The following is a 22,823-nucleotide window of genomic DNA, read 5'->3' on the forward strand; positions in this document are numbered from 1 at the left end:
CACATTTTAAACATTATCTGTGCAACGAGACAACTACTTTCATTTATAATAGTAAAGCGACAACAGCAGCAGAATCTCGCTCGTGTGCATTAGTTAGCCATGTCTTTGTTCTCTTGCAAATTGCAGTTATGGTGATGAACATTTATATCTCAAAAATCTCGGACCTGACATTTTAGGAGAGAGAAGTAGCTGAATAGTTCAAAAGTTGTGTCGTTTAAAGACTTAAAACAGTTACCAATATTTTCCGATATTACATTTTAATGCGGACATCAGCTGAAATTAATGGTAGATTAATCACCCCTAGTATTTATCATAGAGAAACCCTTCTCATGATGGGCACGTCTTCCTTGATTATCTTCAACTTAAAGGTTGAATATGGAACACGGACACTTGCGAACTCTGGCGTTCAGAGGTGGGATCGCAACAGCAGGACAAATTTTACAGCCTTTGGGATGTTGGCTCATTGTCACCATGTTCAGTGACAAATCGTACAGAATAAGGACTAATTTCTACTAATAATTTTATTTTACAACAGTATTTACCGTTAGAACATCTTCTGGGCTCAGAATCAGCTGGTTGACTAGTCAAGTCTGCCATTTTACACAGTCCCAGCCTCGCCTTGCTGAGTGGACTCTTTAGCGCAACGGTGCTCTCTAGTGGCTAATAGATGTAAACATAAACCCAGTCTCGTGCCCAGCAAAATAAAATTTTGATTATTTATTATTTTAAATATAGCTTTTAAAGGAGAAACTGTACGTTCATTCTGCACACCTCTAAACTCCCCGTGGAGGTATAATTTATTTTTTTAATATAGCTTTTTGTTAAAATGTTACATATTCTAACTTAAACTTTTTATTTTTTCATTTTAATTTGTCCATAAACTATTTTAGACATAGAATATTAAGGGGTGTACACCCATGTTTCAGGACTTCAGGCTAAGAGAAGACTGATCATCAGATGTGACTCTGATTAATCTAACCTATTCCTCCGTTCTGTCACCAGTTGTCCCATGGGATTTTGCTGGGAGTGGTTGGGACAGATGTGGCTTTGAGAGAACTGATGAGATTAGCTCCAAGATACAAGGTAAGTCCTCTGTGATTAACTCTGATCAGCCATAACAATAAAACCACCTGTTTTATAATGTATTGGGAAAAAGTAGCTTTTACACACCAGGCTATGCACTCTTTTGGAGTTTGGTGTGATGTATTTCCATCACCTGGATGTTGGCAGCAAAGTCTCAAGGGCTTGTAGATTGCTGTGTGTGTGTGTGTGTGTGTGTGTGTGTGTGTGTGTGTGTCTTCCTTTAATGCTGAGTGATTTTATAATTCTGGCGGATCAGTTTACTTTGAAGTGTGTAAAACAAACTACTTTGAGTTAAAGTCAAGCTATTTAGATGCCATACATGTCGCTCACGTTGACAACAGCTCTCTGTCCTTTTAGCTGGGTATCCATGGTTACGCCTTTCTCATCACCAACAATGGCTACATCCTGTCTCATCCTGAACTTCGACCTTTGGTAAAACTTTGCCCCGTAATGAACAAAAAAAAAACACTGCAACTGAGAGACTCAAAGATTTTAAACCTGTCACAATTGACTGCTGTGTGTGTGTGTGTGTGTGTGTGTGTGTGTGTGTGTGTGTGTGTGTGTGTGTGTGTGTGTGTGTGTGTGTGTGTGTGTGTAACAGTATAAAGAGGGGAAGAAACTAAAGCCTAAACCCAACTACAACAGTGTTGATCTGTCAGAAGTGGAATGGGAAGACACAGAGGAAAAAGTGAGAAATATGTTCCATCTCTTCTGTCCTTGTATTAAAAATTTAATGAGTGTAAAAAAAACTGTAGATACTGAAAATGTTTTTTTTTCATAGCTGAGGTCCGTCATGGTCAAAGGAGAAACTGGAACAATGTCTTTAGATGTGAGATCTTCTGTAGACAAAGGGGTGAGTATTCCTCCATTTTCCTTTGAGAAATCATACTAATTATTTTTTATATGATTTTTCTTGTGAGTGTTTTTGTGTCTTTGTTTTAAGTGTAATATTCTTCTGTCTCTTGCAGACACGAGTCATCTTCTTAAAGAATGACTACTTTTACACTGTCATCAATGAGACACCATTCAGGTTTGTGTGATTATTTGTGCCAGCTTTGTCCATAATTACAAACGTCTTTATTTGTTTTGAACAATTAATTTATGTTGCATTTAGATGCTTCCAGGTAGCGAAATGCAAGCATAATTTATTCTATGAATAAGAAACGGTCTTGAATTTTAATTTAAGAAATGAAATATGTTCCTCTTTTTCTCTATTAACAGTTTAGGGATAGTACTGAGTAGGGGGTATGGGCAGTATATCTTCACAGGAAATGTCTCGGTTGAGGAGGGTGAGTCTTGCCAATCATTTATTATCTTCTGCTTCAAACTCACAACCTCTTCCTCTCTAAGCTTCTGTTGTTCTTCAGGTCTTCATGATTTGCTGACTCCAGATCTGACCATAGCCGATGAGTGGTGAATGTTCTTTAACTAAATACTAATATCTCTTATTGATGCATTTTGATCTAAAATGGACATTTGCGTTGCGTTACAGGACCTACTGTGAGATAGATATCGACCCAGCTCATCGTAAACTCAACCAGCTGCAGGCTATAGTAAAATATCTCACAGGCAAAGATCCGAATCTCCAGTGTAAGCTCCATCTGAACTTCACTCATCCATCAAGTTTGAATTTTTTTTTTATTTCCATGCAACTGTGAACTGCAGCTTCAAATCTTGTCCTGATATTTTCTGTCATGTTTTTGTTCTTTGTGGTGTTTTCAACAGGCGATGCCCAGTTATTGCAGCAGACGCTGTTTGACACTGTGGTTACTGCACCTATGGAAGCTTACTGGACGGCACTGATGTTAAACGCATCTAGGTGAATAAGCACATGTTCAAAAGCCCACAGATCTTATTTTTAATTTCCTATTGGACTTCTGACCTGATGAGTAATTTTATTAAAATCATCATTTCCATACTCTTTGTGTTATTGTACACCCTATTAGTATGGATGATGGTATTGAGACGGCGTTCTTGGGGACCCGTTCAGGCTTGTTGAGATTCCTGAAGTATGCTGGAATAGAGAAAAGAGTTGGCAAGTGAGTATCAAAACTGTGTTTTACCTTACCTCCTACGCCAGCTTGATAAGTTTCACTTCTATGCAGATGACTGCCAGATCTATTTTCCCTTGCTTCAGAGGACTCTATCATTACTCCTGGTCCTGGTTGGCCGCAAAATTGAGCTCATCACATTCAGTCCAACTGGGTCTGGGTTTTACTCTCAACCTCAACACTGTCTCCATATCACACGACTGTTGTTTACACCTGGGCGTGAGACTTGATGCAGCACTAAAACTCAACACATCAACATGGTGGTGTGATCCCGTTTTTTTAAATAATTATTTCATTTTCTGTTCCTCACTTCTGATGACCTTCAATGGTGTCTGTTTGTTGCAACAGCAGGTACAAAAACTAACTTGTTTTTATTTGACTATTTTTCTGTCCTGCCTGTTTATTATCTTCCTGCATCTCCTCTCAATCCTAAAGAGAAACTGCTACCTGGGTTCATATATATTCACCTCATGAGTTACCTTTGAACTGCAGTTCTAAAAGATCTACCGACCGCAAAAACAGCGGAGCGCTTGCTGTTTGGCGGCCGTATCAGTGATCAGTGCGTCGGAGGACAAGGTGATGCCCGCAGCGCCCCGCTCCACAGCATGCAGTGAAACGCATCAGGCGCAAATAAAAGACAGAAAGCATTAAAGGAAATGAACTGACATGAACGATTGCGTGTTAAATTAGTTTTTGAGGTGGCGACACCTGATTGTTACTGTGGCCGTGCTCAGGAGGCAGATCTACCGACCGCGAAAACAGCTGAGCGCTCCCTGCTTGCCGGTCGCATCAGTGATCTGTGCGTCAGAGGACAAGTTGATGCGCCCCGCTCCACAGCAGCGATACACATCAGGCGCAAATAAAAGACAGAAAACATTAAAGGAAATGAACCAACATGAACGATCGCGTGTCAGTACCTACGGTCTGGCACAGAGCGTTGCTGATCACAGAGAATGTGATCATACGATAATTCAATAGGGAGCGTGGTTTCACAGACGCGGAAGTGATAGCGTCGGTGCTCTAGGAAACCCCCGAGCGTTCGAGCGTCAACGAAGTGACACGGAAATGCCGGGCTTTCCAGAAGTAAGTGAGATAACTTACTATGAGCTGATAGTTCGTTGGATTGATCGGTAGGTTGGAAACTCTGATCGTGAATCTGAAGAAACGATGACTGAATGGTGAGCTGGAAAGGCGGCTTCCGTTTATAGCCGCGGTTTGTGATGTAGGTGCGACGTGGAGGGAATCCCCGCGAGGGGCATGCTGGGAGTCCCTACTTCGCGGATTTTCACCTAACGCGGCCAGGTCTGGAACGCATCTACCGCGATAAACGAGGGATTACTGTAGTTCATACACCCCCTACTGCTGCTCTCCAGAGTGTTCTGCAGCATAATCAGCACGTTCTCTTTGAACTTGATAGTGTTATGACCTGGCTGGGGTTGTAAGCCAGGTGCATTCTGGGTATTGTGTTATATGTGTTTCCTATCGTTCTGCTAGTTCCTATGTGCTGATTTGCGTGTTGTGTGAGTGTTATGTAAGCCACAGGGAAGGTGATGTGTGTTCTGTGGAGCGGGTTGAATTAGCATGGTTAACTGACACCGTGACTCTGTGTGGTAGGAGCGTGATAGAGGATCGTGTCTGTAGCGTCACAAAGCGTTGAAGAAAAGCCTATTAAGGGTCTGCGTGAACTCCTACTGCCTCCTGCTGGTTGATTTGGTGACTATAACCCTGCCGCTGGGACGTTCGTACTTGCTTGTTACCACATTCCATCCGGCCACAATAAGAGACCGGCCATTATTTACCTCCGCTGACTCAGACACCAGCCAAAATTGGAGACCCGGCCTTTAATTGAATACCGGCCTGTATTAGAGGATTTACGGTATGCGTCGGTTAGCTAAAATTAAGCTCAAGTTGTCGAGATCTCACCTAGAGTCTGTGTTACATGACTGCAGTGCTGTGAAGGCATACCACATCTTGATCTGTTCACTCGGCTAAGCAGGAATTATTTGTTCCATGCTTCAAACACAGGTTGAAGGGGTTTGAGCAATGTCAGCGATGGCTCCAACTCTTTGGAAAGAGTTGCCGCTTGCTGTTAAACAGTCACCATCATTGCAGGTGTTTAATGCCACTTCCACATCTGGCCCGATCCAGTTCAGACTCGGTGGCGTCGGTCCGGGTCTTGCACCAGTAGGTTTTGTTCACACACAGTTCTCAGGTGTAACGTCACAAATGGCCTGGTTTTAAGACTCACAGGTCAGATCCACAGCCTGGGTCACCTTGCCCTGGCTACGACTCCAATCTGCAATATAGTTCTTCACAGGAGACTTAAAGTCTGCTGCCACTCTATGCAGCTGTTTGCTTATCTGTTATTCCATCCAGCAAGAAGAGGACATTTCAAGATTTAAAAGAATCACTTAAATCATTTGAACAAATTATTTATGATAATCAGTAATGTTTAATTATGACAAGAATCATGTGCACTTAGTCAGCTCACACAGGTCACAGTAACTAAGTTAAAGGTAACTGCCCTCACATGATCTTTTCCCATAACACCAGAACTTTCTGTCTTCAGGAGGCGTGTTTCTGAGGGTTTGTTAAATCTTCCTTCTACATGTCAAAACCTGATTTGTTAGAAATTATAATAGCCATCTTTTAAAACAGAACTCTTGTCATTTGCGAGTGAGTACTTGAGAAGTTGGAACGGCCGCCCACACTCTCTTTAACCAACAAAGCAATTTCTGTCACGCTGGCAGAGTTGCTCCGACACAACGAAACGACACCTGCAGAACAAGCTGATGCTACGAGATTCCTTAAAGAGCAAATCACCCCTTACAAGAAGCGTACTCCACTCCCACTTCATGTTTGGAAAATGCAACAAATGCTGTTGCCTAGCAGACCGAGAAGGTGGAGCCACTAACAAATACACACACTCACGACATTGTGACATCATAATGTACCAGTTTACATCATAGCATACTTCTTAGCCAATAGCGGTGGCAGATTTAAATTCAAATGCAGTGAAGAGTTTTTTCCTGACAACGGCACAACACTGACAGTTTCAGGCCGAAATTTTAAATTTTAACTAAAATGCACTAAAGTGCAAAACTATTGACTACACATGTCTGCAGCACGATTAGACACGCATTTATATAGTTTATCAGAAAAAAATAATTGATTTGGGGGTGACTTGCTCTTTAAGAATCTGCAGACGCAAACCAATTCCACCTGTGTGCCTGCGGCATCTCTAGGACCGGAGAAGTCGTTACCATCGGTCGTCCCTACCGGACCCAGGACCCTGAGGCTGTTCAACATCCTCCTCTGACCTCCGGATCCACGACAAGGGTCGCCTGACGGTGAGGTAGAACACAGATTACGTTTGAATGCTCTTTAATAAGAACAACTTAGCTTATTGACAAAACCAAATTCTTTCTCCACCCAGAACGCATCCTCTCTTTAAGATACACGTTCTGATACATGCATTCACCCGCAAACAAAACACACTTCACCTTAGATTCATCCAAACACAGGGTTGTTTTTAACACCAAGGTCTTTTTAATACCAACGCTTTTGTAAATTGTCTTTTATAAATTGCCTTTTAAATTGTCATGTTTAAACTGTTCAGTAATAAATTTCTTAACCTTTTTAAACTTGACTCTTTCTTGAAATAAACACAGAGTGGGTGTATATTGATCACTGAACAAGCAAAGATCTTTAGATCTTCTGAATTAACAAATAACTTTTGCTATTATATATATATATATATATATATATATAATATATATATATATATAATATATAATATATATATATATAATATATATATATATATATATATATATGCATGTAAATTTCATCTGTCAATATGTCTGATCTTCTTAGAAATTAAAACATAAGCTGATAGCAACAGCCTTTGATTCCTAGATATGTAGTTCATTAACACTACATATAGACGTTACATCTCCCCCTTTTGTGTGTAATATGGAAATCTCCAAGCATTACATCCAGAATACTTTGTGTCATTGCACAGATCAGCTCAAGCCTCAGCAGTGCTGTGTGTGTGCGTGTGTGTTTGTGTGTGTGTGTGTGTGTGTGTGTGTGTGTGTGTGTGTGTGTGTATGCTCCTCACAGCACGTCTCAGTGAGAGAGAGACAGAGACGGCTTCAGTCAGAGGAGATGTTTACTCTGCAGTATCCAGAGTGATGAATTGCACATGTGGGAAGCCCCTGCTGGCTGATTGTACCCACCAGTTGGTAGGCGTGAATTTGAGTTGGCAGTGGGTGTGTTGGGTCAGTTCAGCTCGTAGCAGCCCACCTTAGGAAGAGGACTAAAAAACAACCAGTTCACTTCGAATAAAGAAACAAATAGGCTACCCAGATGTGAACACTGGATGGGGCCGAGCAAGATGTGAAAGCAGCATTAAAGTCGTCTGAAGACCCATTTTTATCATCTGGCTTTTATGCAACATGGTTCATGATCTTAATTGCTCTTAATTTTACTAATGCTATTTTATTTAGTTGGAATGCCTTTTAGTTGTATTTTAATCTGTTTTATTTCTTCTTTTGTTGATCAACATGCCATTTTGCACACGTGTTGTTCAGCACCTTGGGCTTCCATGATGGCAGTGTGCTGTATAAATGAAGTTGGATTGACATCAGACATCAGATGTTTTTTTAGTCATGATTTTATGATACAACTATTCTTGCAGAAATGAATGCTAATGAGGATGCTAGCTGGAGCTGCTTAAGAACTGAAATGAAAATGATATGGAGCAAAAATGTTAAAATTAGAGAAGTTAAATGTAAATGTTAAAAAAAGGTATAATGCCAACTATGCCTGTTGTTTTATTGAATCGTTTTCCATCTGAAGTTCCTTTTTTCCAGCTGCCATTATGCTTTTTTGTTATAATGAAATAAACAATAAAATTATTGGTAATTGGATTTCCTCGTAACATAGAGGTGCTTGCTGAACTCTCCCTCACTACAACTGTGTGTGGTAAACAGTGACGAGTTCGGAGAGTTGGATGCTTTACCTGGCTGCAGTCATTTAAATAAAATGGGCTTAAAGAGTTCTCCCTGAATGTAGACATAAAACATATCATTATTGGACTTATTTCCCCCTTGTCATTTGATTTAGCCTTTTATTTATGAGTTATAATTTTCATTCTCTTTTCTATTCTTTTTTTTTTTGTCTCATCAGGTCTTTCCTGACCTCCACAGACAAAGAGAATATGTTCACGCTGGACCATTTCCCAGTGTGGTACCGCAGAGCAGCGGAGCACCCAGCTGGACAGTTTCTGTACTACATGCCCAGACAGGACACAAGAGGTAGCTCACACAGAAAAATAAACCTCAAACACAAAACTATTTCCCTTACAGATGTTTTGTTTATTAAACCGAAATTATCGTGTTCATTCTTTGTACAGGATACTTTTGCTGCATTCTTTCTTCCGTTTTGGTATTAAATCATCAGATAAGACACAGTTATCATACTAACTCCATTTATAATTACACACGAAAGCTCAACTCTGTCACTGACAGGAAGTACATACAGGAAAAATGTTGACAAATGAAGGAAAACTCGTCTTATCAGCTCTTTCTTTTCCTTTTAACAAATAGGGTTAGGGTAACATTATATATTTATAATAATCTGTTTTCAAGTCGAATTTTAAGGATTTGATGTTTTGTGTGCATTTTTGAATGATCTCTCCCACCATTGCTCTAGTTTATTTGTTAAATTTTGATTTATAAAAATGTGTCACTTTCAGATACATTCAAGGACTATGAGGCCGACTATAGTGGCACCTTGAGCTCAGATGAGGTGAAGCAACAGTCGAAAAAGGGACAGAGAAAACAGAGGGATGATGATGAGGAGGAGGTTGTGGAGGAGGAGGGTAGAGAACTGCTACTTTAATTTGGCATGCCTCCACATTTTAATTCACTCTATTTCACCTCCCTTTGGATATGATTTTTGGACTAATTCCTCTTTGGTTCTTACTGGCACTGCTTTAATTCTTTATCCTTTTATGTATTCCCACCTCTAAAGCATGAAACTTGAACTTTTGCAGCTGCTCTCCTCCGTTAGTGAGATTCTGATCCATTTGACCTCATCTTAACTATTATTTTGTCATGCTGCTAATAGATAATCATGTAATAAATCAATTTTAAATTCATGTTTAGCAGAGAGACGTATAAATTTGGCACATGGGCCCCCACAATAAATCAAAGCAGCTTTTCTGTTATGAATGTATTAGAACTCTTAATCTGCATTATCTAATGCTTCAAAGGTTAATCTGGCTGGAATCTGCAGCTTGATGACGTTTGGCATCTGCTGGCATTACGGATGCAAAGAGATGCACCAAAAGGAGAAAACATGAATTGCTTAAACATTTACTTCCAAGTCATTCAATTCTCTTTTGATCACTTCAGCTGTCAATACCATTGCTACTAAAAGTGTAATGATAATGTAGAAAATGGCTTTTATCACACATCTGCACTCGTGCATGTTTTAGCAGGACGCATGCTTCCACTTGTTCCTCTTTATGACTAGAATCAGAGAGTGTTGTGAAATCCTAAAAATGTCTCTGTTGGTTCATCAGCAGGAAGAATATTGATCGCCTCCACCGCTGTCACTGTGACGGTGGGAAAGAAAACGGCCATCGCTGGAGGTAGGATGATTCTTTTTCCTCTGTGATTCTTATTCATCTTACTCTCCACATCAGCCGGTAACATCACTTCTATTTGATTCAATATAAAGATAAGGATAAAGATGAGTCAATAATTTAAAAGGAAACGTGTTTTTTTAACAACAGGATCCACCGAAGTTAGACTGAACTAGTAGGTCAAGTTCTATTCCACAGAATAGAATAGAATAGAATAGAATTTATTGATCCCACAGTGGGGGAAAACTACACGTTACAGCAGTAATTTGGAGAAAAATATTAGGCTATTATTTTAACATTTGACCAGTAAAAAAAAACATTAACAAAAATGAAAGTTGGGTTCCAGAACTATGCAGCATACTGTAAAGGACACAGACATACGATGTAAATCTGGTATTGCACAAGTATTGAACACATACTGAGTATTGCGTTGATGTTTTTGTGTAACAGGATAATGCCAGTACTAGTTAAAACTGGAGTTATACACTGTTACTGCAGAGGAGATGAATGACCTACGGTTCAGTGGGTAGCCCAGAACTGAGCTATCTTTGTTAACTAGCTTGCCTAGAACTAGCCTAAAATGTATTGTGCTGCAAATAAACTGATGCCACCTTGCATTTCTGAAGCTCAGAGTACAACAGATGTACACATGCATTTTCTCTTAAGGGATTGTGGATGCATATCATACCTACAAATGCCTTTTGCATTGCAAATTGTTTAGTCAAGGTTTACATCATGCATGATGGGAAAGGCTTTGTCACAATTCAGTGACATTTTCTCTCGAAAAAGTCCAACATGCAGCTTTTCATTCAATCTAATAACTTCTATTCAAAACAGAATAAAAATATTGATTTGATTGTGAAACTCTATTTGCATTTTAAATCATCATTTTTCATTGTATGGAACTAAATATCCATTTAAACCAGTCAACACAAAGTTTTTGATTTTACTTTAATGTGTATTTCTGTTCATGTTCAGCAGATAAAAGTTTTAATTTGAGTCAAATGTGATTTGCACGTGAACACCCGTGGGAGCTGCAGTGGGCGAGGTGCATTGTGGGTAGTCATGTTCTTAGTTATCTTGTTCTATTTTGGGGTGTTTATGCCTGTTTTTTGGGGGCGGGGTCAAAACACATTAATCAGATGTATGTTGATTCATTATCAACCAGAGTCCTTGTAGCTGACTGGATATGTTGGGATAAAGTGGAAGAATTCTAATCTAAACTGATGTTCTTCGGTCTCCTTTGGGGAATTCTGTTGTATGTCGGTCTGTGTTGTCCGTTGTCTCCCAGTTAGAAGCTTTGGTGCACCAGTTTCACTAGGCTGTGTTTGCTTTGTAGGAAACATGCTAATGCCTTTAGCATTCATTAGGTGAATGTTTATTCATATATTTACACGTTATGTGATTATGATTATTAGTGTTTTGTTGTAATTTAATAAGCACTCACTTCCTGTTTGGGCCAATCCTTCCATGTGGACTTGAATTGTTTCTTTCCATACCTGTTTTGAGTTTACTCCTCACTGTTGCTGCTTGTTGTTTAGACCAGCTAAAATACTGTGGTAGTAATCCAGTTGTGATACAACAAAAGCATGAATGGCCATGCACTGTAACCCCGAATAAGTTCGCTGAACTCAAAATTTATGAGGAAACTGATTACCTAATAATTTTTAAGTTAACTTATCTAAAAACTATGTTTACCATAACCTAAAAAATATGACCTGAATAAAATCAAAGCATTTAACTACCTCCAACCTATAACTTAGCACTTAAGCAACTTACAAAGTTTTATTTCACTAAACTTGCATATTTTATTTTATTTGAACTTTATTACGTGTTTTTACCAACTTAAATAATATAACTTATGTTTATGTTTATTTATTTGACAGACGCTTTTATCCAAAGCGACTTACAATTTATAACCTATAGGGCATGTTGTGATCTGTGGGGGAAACCGGAGAAACCGGAGGAAACCCACGCATGCATGGGGAGAACACGCAACTCCACTCAGAAAGGCCGCAGCCGAGTTTCGAACCTGCGACCTTCGTGCTGCGAGGCAACAGTGCTAACCACTGCGCCACCATGCAGCCAACTTATATGAACTCTAAATGGACCTATTAAACCCTAACCCAAATAAGCTGAATTTACTTAAAAGTGACAATGTGACAGGCTGGTGAAGGCAGTAATTAACACCAGATCATGACTCACACACCCCTAGATGCTAACAGCCACTGAAAGTGGGACACTCAAAGTCAAGTAAAGAGTATCTGGTGTGAACAACCACAGTATTAATAACAATGGGATGGTACAGCCATACAGCATTACTTTGACCGACCTCCTCACTTATGGGGCCAACATGATAAAAAAAGTAACACCACATCTTAGGTGTGTTCTTGCTGTGTCTTTGTAAATCCATGCTTTCGTTCTTTTTTTAACACAGAAACAGTTTTGTTTACCTGTTTGTAGCTACGGTTTCGCCGACAGCTGCCGGCTTCTAGGTCAGCGTCAGCCTGAAGAAGCCGGCAGCTGTCGGCGAAACCGTAGCTACAAACAGGTAAACAAAACTGTTTCTGTGTTTAAAAAAGAACGAAAGCATGGAAGTAACACCACATCTGCAACACTGAATGAAATAACTGAGAACAGCAATCCTCCACAATGAACATGCATAAACACCCCAAAATAGAGCTAAATAACTGAAAATATGACTACCCACAATGCACCACGCCCAGCAGTTGTTTATTGTTCCTGCAATCCATCAAAATAGCTAGTTTGTGGTTGTTTTTCCTGGAAATTCACAATAAAAAAAAAAAAAGATACAAGTCTTTTTATCAGACACACTTTAGGGTTGACGTAAAGACGAATGGAATAACATAGAAACATAAAATAATAAATCAATCATATTTTGTTAATTTTACTCATTAAAGTTAAGTTGTCTTGATTAATTAAAGTTATGTTACTTAAAAAAAGAAATAGTTCAGTTTAATTAAAACGTTTGAGTTCAAATGTACTTAAAACAAGGAAAAGGTTGAACAAGCTCAACATATTTCAAATTCAATTCAAAGATACTTTATTAATCCCAGAGGATTGAGTTCTAAAAACATTTTTTATTATGAGTTTAATCTACTCAATATATTTGATTATTTTGACCTTTTGGGTTTAGAGTGTGGTGAGCTTAAGTCACGCCCACCTACTTCCAGACAACGGGTCCCCAATTGCCAAAAAAATGAATGGGAGTCAATGAGAAGATAAAAATTATTTTCTGAAAATGTGTGATGTGTGCCATGAATTTCACATAAGATGTGTCTGAATTTTAAAGACATTTTTATGCCAAGAAAGTGCAGATTTTCAACAGGCGGCAAAAATTATTGTAGGTTTTGTGTGAAAAGACGTATAGGACTACAAATGTTCGTCTCACCAAATTGACGTCATCGAACCAGACACGGATAAGAGAAGATTTGTTTAGTTTAGCGAGCTTCACATTCACAGCAGTAAATGTGGAGAAAACCACTATAAATCTGGCCATGAGGTAAGTAGCAGCTACTCTTTGGTGGAGGAGTGCTGTGACATTTTAATTAAGAATTTTTACAAGCTAATAAATCTCTAAATATGTGACGGACACAATCCAAACACATCATTTCTTTTCATTGAAATGGAAATACAACATATGTGTGATGTATTTGTTCCGGGGACCCATGAGCCACCCGGAAGAGGAGAATTAGGCTCCCTAGTCCCAGATTCGTCTTTAAAACAAAAGGCTTTCATTTAGAAATGTTCAGGGGGAAATTACAGTTTTTAGCAAGTTTTTATTTAGTTTTAACTATTGATTACAATACCGTTCAAAAGGCACTGCAGGGTCAAATAGCAGTGCACATTAAAGCTTAAAGACAATGAAAGACATTTGGACCTAAAATATGGCAGCTGGTGTTTAGCTCTATCTGGTTTCCTCTGGCATCGGGGTCCTCTGGTTCTGACAGGAGGATACCCAAGGGGAGGGGTGAGTGTTTTGTGGCCGTGTTTGCATTCAAAACCGAGCTTGATTCGCCACAACAGTTTTAAAGAGCAAGTCAACCCCTACCAGATTCTAACTCCACTCCCACTTCCTGTTTGAAAAATACAACAAATGCTGTTGCCTGGCAGACCGAGAGGGCGGAGCTGCTAACAAATACACACACACACAGACTCACGACAACGTTGTGACATCATAATGTACCAGTTTACATCATAGCATACCTCTTAGCCAATAGCGGTGGCAGATTTAAATTAGAATACAGCGCAGAGTTTTTACCTGACAACGGCACAACACTGCCAGTTTTAGGCAGAATATTTAAATTTTAACTAAGATGCACTGAAATGCCAAATTATTGACGACACATGTCTGCAGCACGATTAGACACACATTTATTTAGTTTATCAGCAAAAAAAAGTTTATTTGGGGGTGACTTGCTCTTTAAAGTGGTAGACAAGAACATGTGAGAAATTCAGAAAAAGATTTTCTTTGCTCATTTCCACTCATCTTTTTTCATTTTATTTAGTTACCTGCTTTTTTTCTCTTTGTTTTCTTTGGTAAACTAAAATCTATCGCTCAGACACATTGGTGAAGGTGTGGGAGGAAATGCTTGTTGATGGGAGATCATTACATGGTATGTTTTTAGAGGTCAAAGTTTACTGCCTATTAACGACACAGAAAAGACAAAAGTTTTATAGGTGCCTTTCTTACGCGCGCGCACACACACACACACACACACACACACACACACACACACACACACACACACACACACACACACACCATTAAACCCCCTATGTAGCTGTCTTTTTAGTCTCTCTCCAACTGAGCTATCAGATGGATCTCCTTTCCCTTCCCCACGTTTTTGCCTCTCCTGCCTTTCTCTTCCTCTTGTGACTCTCCTCCTGCTGTCATGTTAGCTTCTATCTTATTTTTCTTAGTGCTGTACGCAAGAGAAGCTTTCTTGTAGAGAGTTATGTTCTCTCTCCTCCACTATATCAGCAGCTGTCTGGCTGTGGGGAGAAAAAAAACTTGATATTTGAGCTGGACTGTTCTACATTGTGAGGATGCTGGAAGAGACAATGGGAGAATCTGCAAACTGAAGTTTGATCATCTTTTGTGTCTCAAATCAAATAATATTAGATTACAGCATAAGGATCCCATTCATATTGCTGTTATTAGAGTTTTGTTATTCTAGTTAACTGAAGGTTGTGATTTATCTCATGACCACAGGGTGTCAGTGTTCCTCTTAGCTCGTCGTGGTCAGCCTTCACCATCATCTGGTGTGTGTGTGTGTCTGCTCTGTCTTCTCGATCCCCAGTGAGTCTTGGTGGATGGCTGCTTATACTGGGCCAGGATTCTCTGGAGGTTTCTTCCTGTTAAAAGGGAGTTTTCCTCTCCACTGTCGCTTTATGCTTGCTTAGTATGAGGATTGCTGTATAGTCACTGACTATACAGTCAGTGACTATACATGACTATACATCAAATTGCATCAGTCAGTGACTTGATGCAATTTGCTGGGTTCCTTATGTAGGAAAATCACTGCACTGGCTCCCCGTATGTTTCAGGATTGATTTTAAGATTCTTTTAATGGTTTTTAAGTGTCTTAATGGTCTTGGGCCATCTTATCTTTCAGAACTTCTTTTACTGTATAAACCCTCGCGGTCTCTGCGCTCCTCTGGCAGCCGTCTCCTAGTTATCCCTAAAGTTAAGACTCACACCCACGGCGAGGTGTCCTTCAAGTATTACGGCCCTCGCCTTTGGAACGGGCTGCCGGAGGACCTCAGGTCCGAAGGGAACATCCAGGCTTTTAAGAATAGGCTCAAGACCCACCTTTTTAGCTTAGCTTTTAACTGATCACTATTTATCTATAAATACATATTTATCTCTTTTATTATTTTTATCATTTTATCTACATCTTAGTGTTTTTATATGATTATGTTTTCTTTTACTATCTTTATAATCACTTTTTATCATTATTAGCTTTTATTATTTTATATGTTATATATCTTAAATCCTCCAGTGTTTCCTCTGCGGAGCCCTCTGCCTTGGGGCCGGTGGTCAGGAGCGGCGGCGGCCGGGGCGCTCCCCGGGTAGTGCCCGGGCACTGGTGGGGGTTTCTGCCCTACGCCACTGGGCGTCATGGGCCGGTGTCTTGGCTGCTGCCGTGGATCTGTTGCTGCCAGGGCAGATGGCTCCGCTGATGATGTGTCGTTCATTACCTGACCCATCTGAACTCAGCCTGTTGTTTCCTCTGGTGTTCACGAGTGTGTGTGTGTGCATGGACGAGTGTGCGGGTGATTGTATGTCCACTTTGGAAGTTGGGTGCGAGAGGGGAACTGTAATTTTAATTGTTTTATACTTGGGGAGGGGGGCTGGTATGGGAATGTGGGATCTATGGGGCCATTTTAATCTGTAAAGCACTTTGAGTTGCATTTTTTGTATGAAAAGTGCTATATAAATAAAGTTGATTTGATTTGATTTAGGAAACATTATTTCTGATTGGCTTAATGAACTGACCAGAATTGGATTGTTTATTATGTGAAGTGCCTTGAGACTACTCTTGTCGTGATTTGGTGCTATATAAATAAAATTGAATTGAATTGAATTGAATCTGCTCCCAGTGAACACTGAACCTTCATGCTATTTTGGTGTCTGTTTTCATTTCACCTCCTTTGATGAAAGCTAAGAATTTTATCTGTTAGAAAATCATACACATTTAGCGACTGTAATTCTAAAGGCTCAGCTATGGTTTGTCATGTCACTGTAGCACAAACGACAGGGTGTTACCTAAATACACTAAACCTGCTCCTTCCATTACAACGAGAGAAAACGTTGCAACGAGCAGGTTAAAAAAGAAGGAAATATAAGGAAGGAATAAAGGATGAAGAGGAGATTTTCACACAGGAGAGAAGGAGAGGAGCAGTGAATACCGATGAAGAAGAAAGTTGAAATAAAGAGACATAATAGACCAAATAGAGCAAAAGGTAAAGAGGTCAAGGTGAAAAGCTAAAAAAAAAGATGTTAGAGGAGTCGACAAGAAGACAGATTGAGACAAGATAAGTGAGAGTAGATGGGAAGAGGGAGAACATCAGCAATAAAGACAGGTGAGAGGAGAAGAGGACGTGAAAAAAGACTCATTCATGCTCTTATATGCCTCCTACATTTTTGTTTTAAAACTTTTTTTTCTATCAGAATTAGCTTTTTGGCTGAATGGTCGTTTCAACGGCATCTCCTTTTATTACACAAAGCATCTTAGTGGTTTAAGTAAAACACAGATACAGGTGTGATATGTTTTTATTCAAATCGATGCATATTGACCAGGAAAATGCTTTGTCACCATCATCGTCATAATCACAATCATAACACAACACACCATAGATTTTCAGTTTGTGCAGTCATAAAGGCCCTCAGTCAGTATGGCTGCTGCTGCTGCAGTTTTAGTGTACCAAACTATAATTCATAACTCTTTACACACAAGCTATAAGAGGAGGAGTGGACTATGGCTAAGGTACTTAGCTACCGACATTACAAGACCTGCAGACTGAGATGTGAGAGGACAATGTTTCTAGACAGAGTTTAGTTGTTAATTTTCATATGGGTGCTTCTATGTCTCTGAAATTCTAGTTAGACTTAGATTTGACATTTATATCAAAATATTGCCTGATTTAAATTTATCAGGAAACTTTCAATATTTAAGCGCATTTTAGCACGTAGATCAGCACGGGCATGTCTGCTGCAGCAGAAAGTGGCAGCAGACGGCAGGATTTGGAGTCTTATTTCCTGATATTTGGACATCTCGCCTCGGATTGGATAACAGCAATGTGACTCTACCACTATGATGCTCTGCGTTTGACACTAAGGAAGCTTTGATGGACGAGTGCAAGTGAGACTTTTGAAAATGCGAGGGTGAGCACCCTGCAAGCTGTCTTAAAACATTTTATTTATAAATGTATTTGTAGGCTGAACTATTCCAAAAAATGTGACTGTTTTACATCTAACCAATGCCCGTGCCAGTGCAACACGCTACCGTTCAAGGTCTGGAAACACTGTTATAGCAGTCTTTTTTTTTTTGACTACAGAGTTACAACAATTTATGCTTTATTTTCACACCACTGTTATTATCTCTAGTTCTTGTTCTTATTATCATTTGGTCCCTTTAGCATGTCATATTGTCCTCATTTCATTTGATCTTACCTGTACCATGTTCTTCTACCTCTGTGAATTTGACTAAGAGTCTAGAATAACGAATCCTTGACTTGATTTGACACTGAGTCGACTGCATCTTCTAATTCAGATGGCCTTTTGGAAAACATGACAAAGTCATCAAATATTCGTTTTTTAAGTTATGTTACTTCACTTTTGTGTTTTGAAGGTAGCATTCACAAATCCAGTGGGTGAGTGAACAGAACCTGAGATTAGGGAGTCTATTACCGGTGTTAACTGGACGGTGCTTTGTCAGCATTTCTTAATCATGCCCACACAAAACATCTTCCTCAGCAGTTAGGGGCTTTAACAACAGTGCTCAAGCACAGCAGAGAGGGATGGTAAGGTTTATTCATCTTAGTCTGTGTTGATTCCAGATCCTGAAGCAGGAGAATTGTTGGCATTCTTAGTCCAACAATGTTTCTTTGCTTTGGGCTTCTTAGGGATTCATTTTAAAGTCATTCATGAGGACCTGACTACTGACTGCCTTGTTTTATTTCTTGATTTGCATTTATTTTTTTTAAGAGCGGACCCTCTGCCACTAGTCTTCATTACAGATGCGTGACTGTCAGTCTTTTAAATCAGTTTTGTTAGATCCTCTCCACATCAGTGCACTTGGCAGGTAAGGAGTTATACTGACTACAGGCCAGAAGAGTCTCCTTTAAACTGGGCTAAGTATAACCAGTAAGAATCAGTCATTTATAACAAAGATGTTTTACATTCTTTGTATTTTCAGCCTATAAAGTGACAATGTGTATCTTCCCTGGCGATAGGGGGCAGCAAATACCTAAATCATTGCAAGCAAGCAGTATTTTTGTGTTCGAGTAAGACCTTACCAACGGATGGCCATGAGGGTCAAAAATCCCTGGTAGCCCAACCTCCAACCAAATGACAAGCACATCAGACGCCCTTTCATCATTAGCAACAAGTGAAGACGTAAATATGTAAAGCAACATTCATGAATGGCGAAAGTTTTGTAACGGTTACAAATCAGTAAATGCATTTTGTCCTCACAGGCTCCCATAGAAGGAAACATGACATCTAATACGGCATCACCCAGACACTTAGACCCAATTTTTATGGTAATATGTTATGAAACCACCAATATATGTTTGCACCTGGGCATCATTTGATTCATTTTCAACAACATTTCGATGGATGTTTCTATAGATGAATGGTAAAAACTACACATTGTCTCTTTAAATTCAGCTTTAATCTCATTTTGTTCTGACTTATCACTGTGCTTATTTACTGGGGACAAAATAACTAGTAAATGTAAAACCTACGGTACATCTTCTGTATTTAAAATTATTTAATATAAAAAAACATCTGGACATAAGAGTTAGCATCTGTTTCCATAAATTCTCATAATTTGTTTTCCAAGTAGTAGACTACTTTTGACTTTTTTATCTACCATCCTTGTACTTTTTACCCACTGCTAATGTCATTTATTATGACTATTCAGTGAGCATTGCCTGAAATAACAGAAATTAAATGGATTTAACAAAAAGCATGCATGCCACTTTTCTGAAACCAGGATAGGAGATTTAGCCAACACTTCCAGAAATGAGTTTACCTGACATTTGAATAGCTAGAAATGAAATCTAACTTACAGTTTCAGAGACAGTACAAGTACCCCTCACACACTCCAAACTCTGTCTAACCGTCTCACAAAAACGTTACCGACTGCTAATCATAAATAAGCAAAAGAACCTCACAGATGTATAAATATAAAACATGGAATTCATGAACACAACAAAAAGACAGATACACTTTGAGCTCATAGTGGAAACATAAAAACATCAGAAACATGTCATAACTACTGGGCCAACACATTATATTAGATTAGCATAATAATATTTATCTGTATCATACTCGGATATTAGAAACACACCGTTAACGTGGATTAATTTCAAGCCAATTAAAAAACTGAAAGGTTACAGTAGATTTATTCCAGGGAGGCAATATGCAACAGATGCTACTTGAATCATTTAAGAGATTACCGTTTACATCAAAAAGCTGATAAAGTGCACGTGACTCTTTCGGGATGTAATCAAGATACTAATGGAAACACAAAGTGAAGCACTCAAAGTCCCTGCCAAGTAAAGAGTACTTCTGAATCCAGACACATGGTGAGACAACTGTCATTGCATACTGCAGCACGTTTTAGGAAAACACAAACATGTCTGGAGCAGAGGAGATGAAAATAAAGGATTGAGATGAAATTCTTTAAACAGCGTGAAAAACATTCCAGCTCTGCATATAAAGATGGATAGAGTGATAAATAATTGAGGGCAGTAAAATAGCAGCTTTTATGTTTAATCCCTTCCTTTATAATCCCTCTTGGCTGTTTGTTTGTCTTTGAAAGAAAGAAGGAGAAGAGGAGAGTAAAGTGCAGGAGTCTAACCTTTGTAGTTAGTCCTTATGTGAGATTTGTAATCTTTGACTAGAGATGATGTTCTCTGAGATTGTTGTTCATGCCTTCATAGCAAACATTCACTTTTGGGGAGAGGGTGAATATAAAACATCTGCTTTAAATGAAAGACTGACCCGGACGTTTTTCCATTGTGACAAAAAGCTTTTGACATTAATTATATTCATTTTACAAGCATCAAATTAACAAAAGCTTTTCTTTACGAGGACAATTATGCTGAAATAAAACTTCAGGTCAATGCTACTTTATGTTTGTGTTCGTCCTGCCTGGTGAGGTTCTTTAGCCAGTCCGCAGTTCCCTCCTCAGGATCGCTCTTAGTCCTCAAACGGTCCTGAAAATTGGTGACATCTGTTTGAAGTCCTTTGATAAATATCGGTTCACATCCCTTCTGTCCAAAGATAGACATGTAGAGCGCCTTCAGCGTTATAGGTTAGAGTTTTCTTTATATTGGTCTTGTCCTGGGGTCTCAAGAGAAAAACCAGAGGAGGATTAGGTCTGGAGATGGATAGAAAAAGGAAAACGTTTAGGGCTGGGGGTCCTGGTGCTCATGGGCGACCGCTGGCTTTGTAGAGGTTGAGAAAAAGAAACAAGATGGCACAAATTTAGCTAAATCTTGTTAGCATTTCTCCAATCAACACTACACATGCTATGAATCCCTGAATTTTCAGTCTAGCTTTACAAAAAACTGACTGAACATACAGCATGGGTGTTTCAGTGATATGTTTCTTACCAGCCAGCCAAAATAATGGCAAATTCAACTGCAGTAGGTGGCTGGTGGGCGACTTGGAGGGATAATTGGTAACAAATACCACAGATAGAATGGGTCCAAAATTGAAGAGAAAATCAGGGAGCAGATAAGGTGTGTGTGTGTGGGAGTGTGTTGGAGAGAGGGACAGAGCAGGAGAAGGTTAAAAATAGAGGATGAAAACAGGAAGACAAAAAATGGAAGAGAGGTGTCAGTTTGGAAGTCAGAGGGAGAGATACTCTAACTCTAAGCTTTTCCATCTCTCTCCTCTTTGAGCCCTTTTATTTTCGGTGCTTTCACCCTTCGACGTGCCGAACCTTCCTCGTCTCATTCTTGTTTTTTAGGCCACAGAGGAGATCTGTTTGTCCTCCCTATCGTCCCTATCGTCCCCGTCAGCCTCTCCGTCTCCCATTAGCGGCTGCCTTTTCTTCAGCTCTCTCTGGTATTTGGCCATCAGAGAAGCGTAGATGCATCCGTAAGCGGCGGCAGCCACCATCATGATGCAAACAATGCCGCACACCACGCCTGCGATCACCACCGTTCCGATAGCACGACGCACGCTCACGGGTCTGTAACGGGCTCGGACGCAGTCCGGTGAGGCCTCCCCAGCTCCTCCTCCTGTGTTTGAAGAGGCGTCACCGGCGTTGCCACTGTTGTCAGAAACTGGTGTCGCCCCACTTGGATTAAGAGCACTCCTGCTGCACGGAGGACCGCCTCCTTGTCCCGAACGAGCACCCTCGCCACCCCCTCCTCCTCCGTTCTCATCTTCAAGTTGGAGGCAGTAGTTGAACATTTCCACGGGAACGCTACGGATGTCTCTCCCACGCAGATCTTTTGGTAGCGTGCACTCCAGCTCGTCCACCTTGCCCCCTGAAGCACAAAGGAAAGATTGTTAATAAAATGCCTTTTGCCTGTAAAACCTTCCTAATTAAGTGACATCGAGAACAAAGACAGAAAGCGGTTATTGCTCCAACTCCAGTATGAGTCATCCATCTCTAAACACATGCACTCTATTTGCTGAGCCCTCCACAGTAAGTTGGAGATAGCCTTGTCTAAGCTCTTGTATAATTCATGAGATGGCATGCCTCGCTTCAGCACCCCTCTGGTGAAACCTCTAAGTCACTAATTCCCACTAGCGACACAGGGGTGGGGGTCTCTGTTATCACAGGCGTGAGCTTCCAAACTTAGCATCCATCTCATGGTCACGTGCAAAGCTATTGATCTGTGTCCCGAAGCGGGTTAAGTAACAAAACACAAAAGCTGGAGGACGACGGAACGGCCAAAATAGAGGAGAGCTATGCAGCCATTTAGCCTGAAGATGCTTTAAATTTAGCATCTGACAAAATAATTCCCCTCCATTAACATGTCTCTCATCTAATATCATGTAACATAACAAATGTGTTCATGTGGACCAGATTTAAAATGTCAACAAAGGTCGCTGATCACCGTGCTTCAGGCGCTCCTTTTAACAGCCTCCATCGTGATTTTATGCTCAAGTATGAAATGCCTCCTTGTAATTTCCTCTGCTGCTCTGATGATTATTAAATCACCGCGTCTACCGTGTGTCGGTCTCCATCTGAAGAGCACTGAAGTGAACGAGTGAAGCGGCAGAGAGCATGATAAAGAAGAGATGCTTCATTAGGTGG

The 22,823-nt window shown here is 39.9% G+C and overlaps 2 protein-coding genes across 7 annotated transcripts in view; one reads left to right on the top strand and one right to left on the bottom strand.

Moving 5' to 3' along the window:
• cacna2d4a (calcium channel, voltage-dependent, alpha 2/delta subunit 4a) overlaps positions 1–22,823 on the top strand; it is a 110,501-nt gene that overhangs the window by 23,844 nt on the left and 63,834 nt on the right. For 3 of the 5 annotated variants that reach the window (XM_070548969.1, XM_070548971.1, XM_070548970.1), the window contains exons 16-28: positions 1,003–1,083; positions 1,441–1,515; positions 1,685–1,771; positions 1,865–1,936; positions 2,052–2,113; positions 2,305–2,372; positions 2,451–2,496; positions 2,576–2,673; positions 2,809–2,902; positions 3,030–3,122; positions 8,328–8,455; positions 8,896–9,021; positions 9,727–9,795. In XM_070548969.1, coding sequence (XP_070405070.1) covers positions 1,003–1,083; positions 1,441–1,515; positions 1,685–1,771; positions 1,865–1,936; positions 2,052–2,113; positions 2,305–2,372; positions 2,451–2,496; positions 2,576–2,673; positions 2,809–2,902; positions 3,030–3,122; positions 8,328–8,455; positions 8,896–9,021; positions 9,727–9,795 — 1,099 coding nt within the window. The remainder of the gene's footprint in view (positions 1–1,002; positions 1,084–1,440; positions 1,516–1,684; positions 1,772–1,864; positions 1,937–2,051; positions 2,114–2,304; positions 2,373–2,450; positions 2,497–2,575; positions 2,674–2,808; positions 2,903–3,029; positions 3,123–8,327; positions 8,456–8,895; positions 9,022–9,726; positions 9,796–22,823) is intronic. The other 2 variants (XM_070548972.1, XM_070548973.1) reach the window with 1 other exon arrangement.
• lrtm2a (leucine-rich repeats and transmembrane domains 2a) overlaps positions 17,074–22,823 on the bottom strand; it is a 30,831-nt gene continuing 25,081 nt past the window's right edge. For both annotated transcript variants that reach the window (XM_015958964.3, XM_054739710.2), the window contains one exon: positions 17,074–22,047. In XM_015958964.3, coding sequence (XP_015814450.3) covers positions 21,518–22,047 — 530 coding nt within the window. In that variant the 3' untranslated portion in view covers positions 17,074–21,517. The remainder of the gene's footprint in view (positions 22,048–22,823) is intronic.

This window comes from Nothobranchius furzeri, chromosome 1, assembly GCF_043380555.1.
Source record: "Nothobranchius furzeri strain GRZ-AD chromosome 1, NfurGRZ-RIMD1, whole genome shotgun sequence".
Taxonomy (NCBI): Eukaryota; Metazoa; Chordata; class Actinopteri; order Cyprinodontiformes; family Nothobranchiidae; genus Nothobranchius; species Nothobranchius furzeri.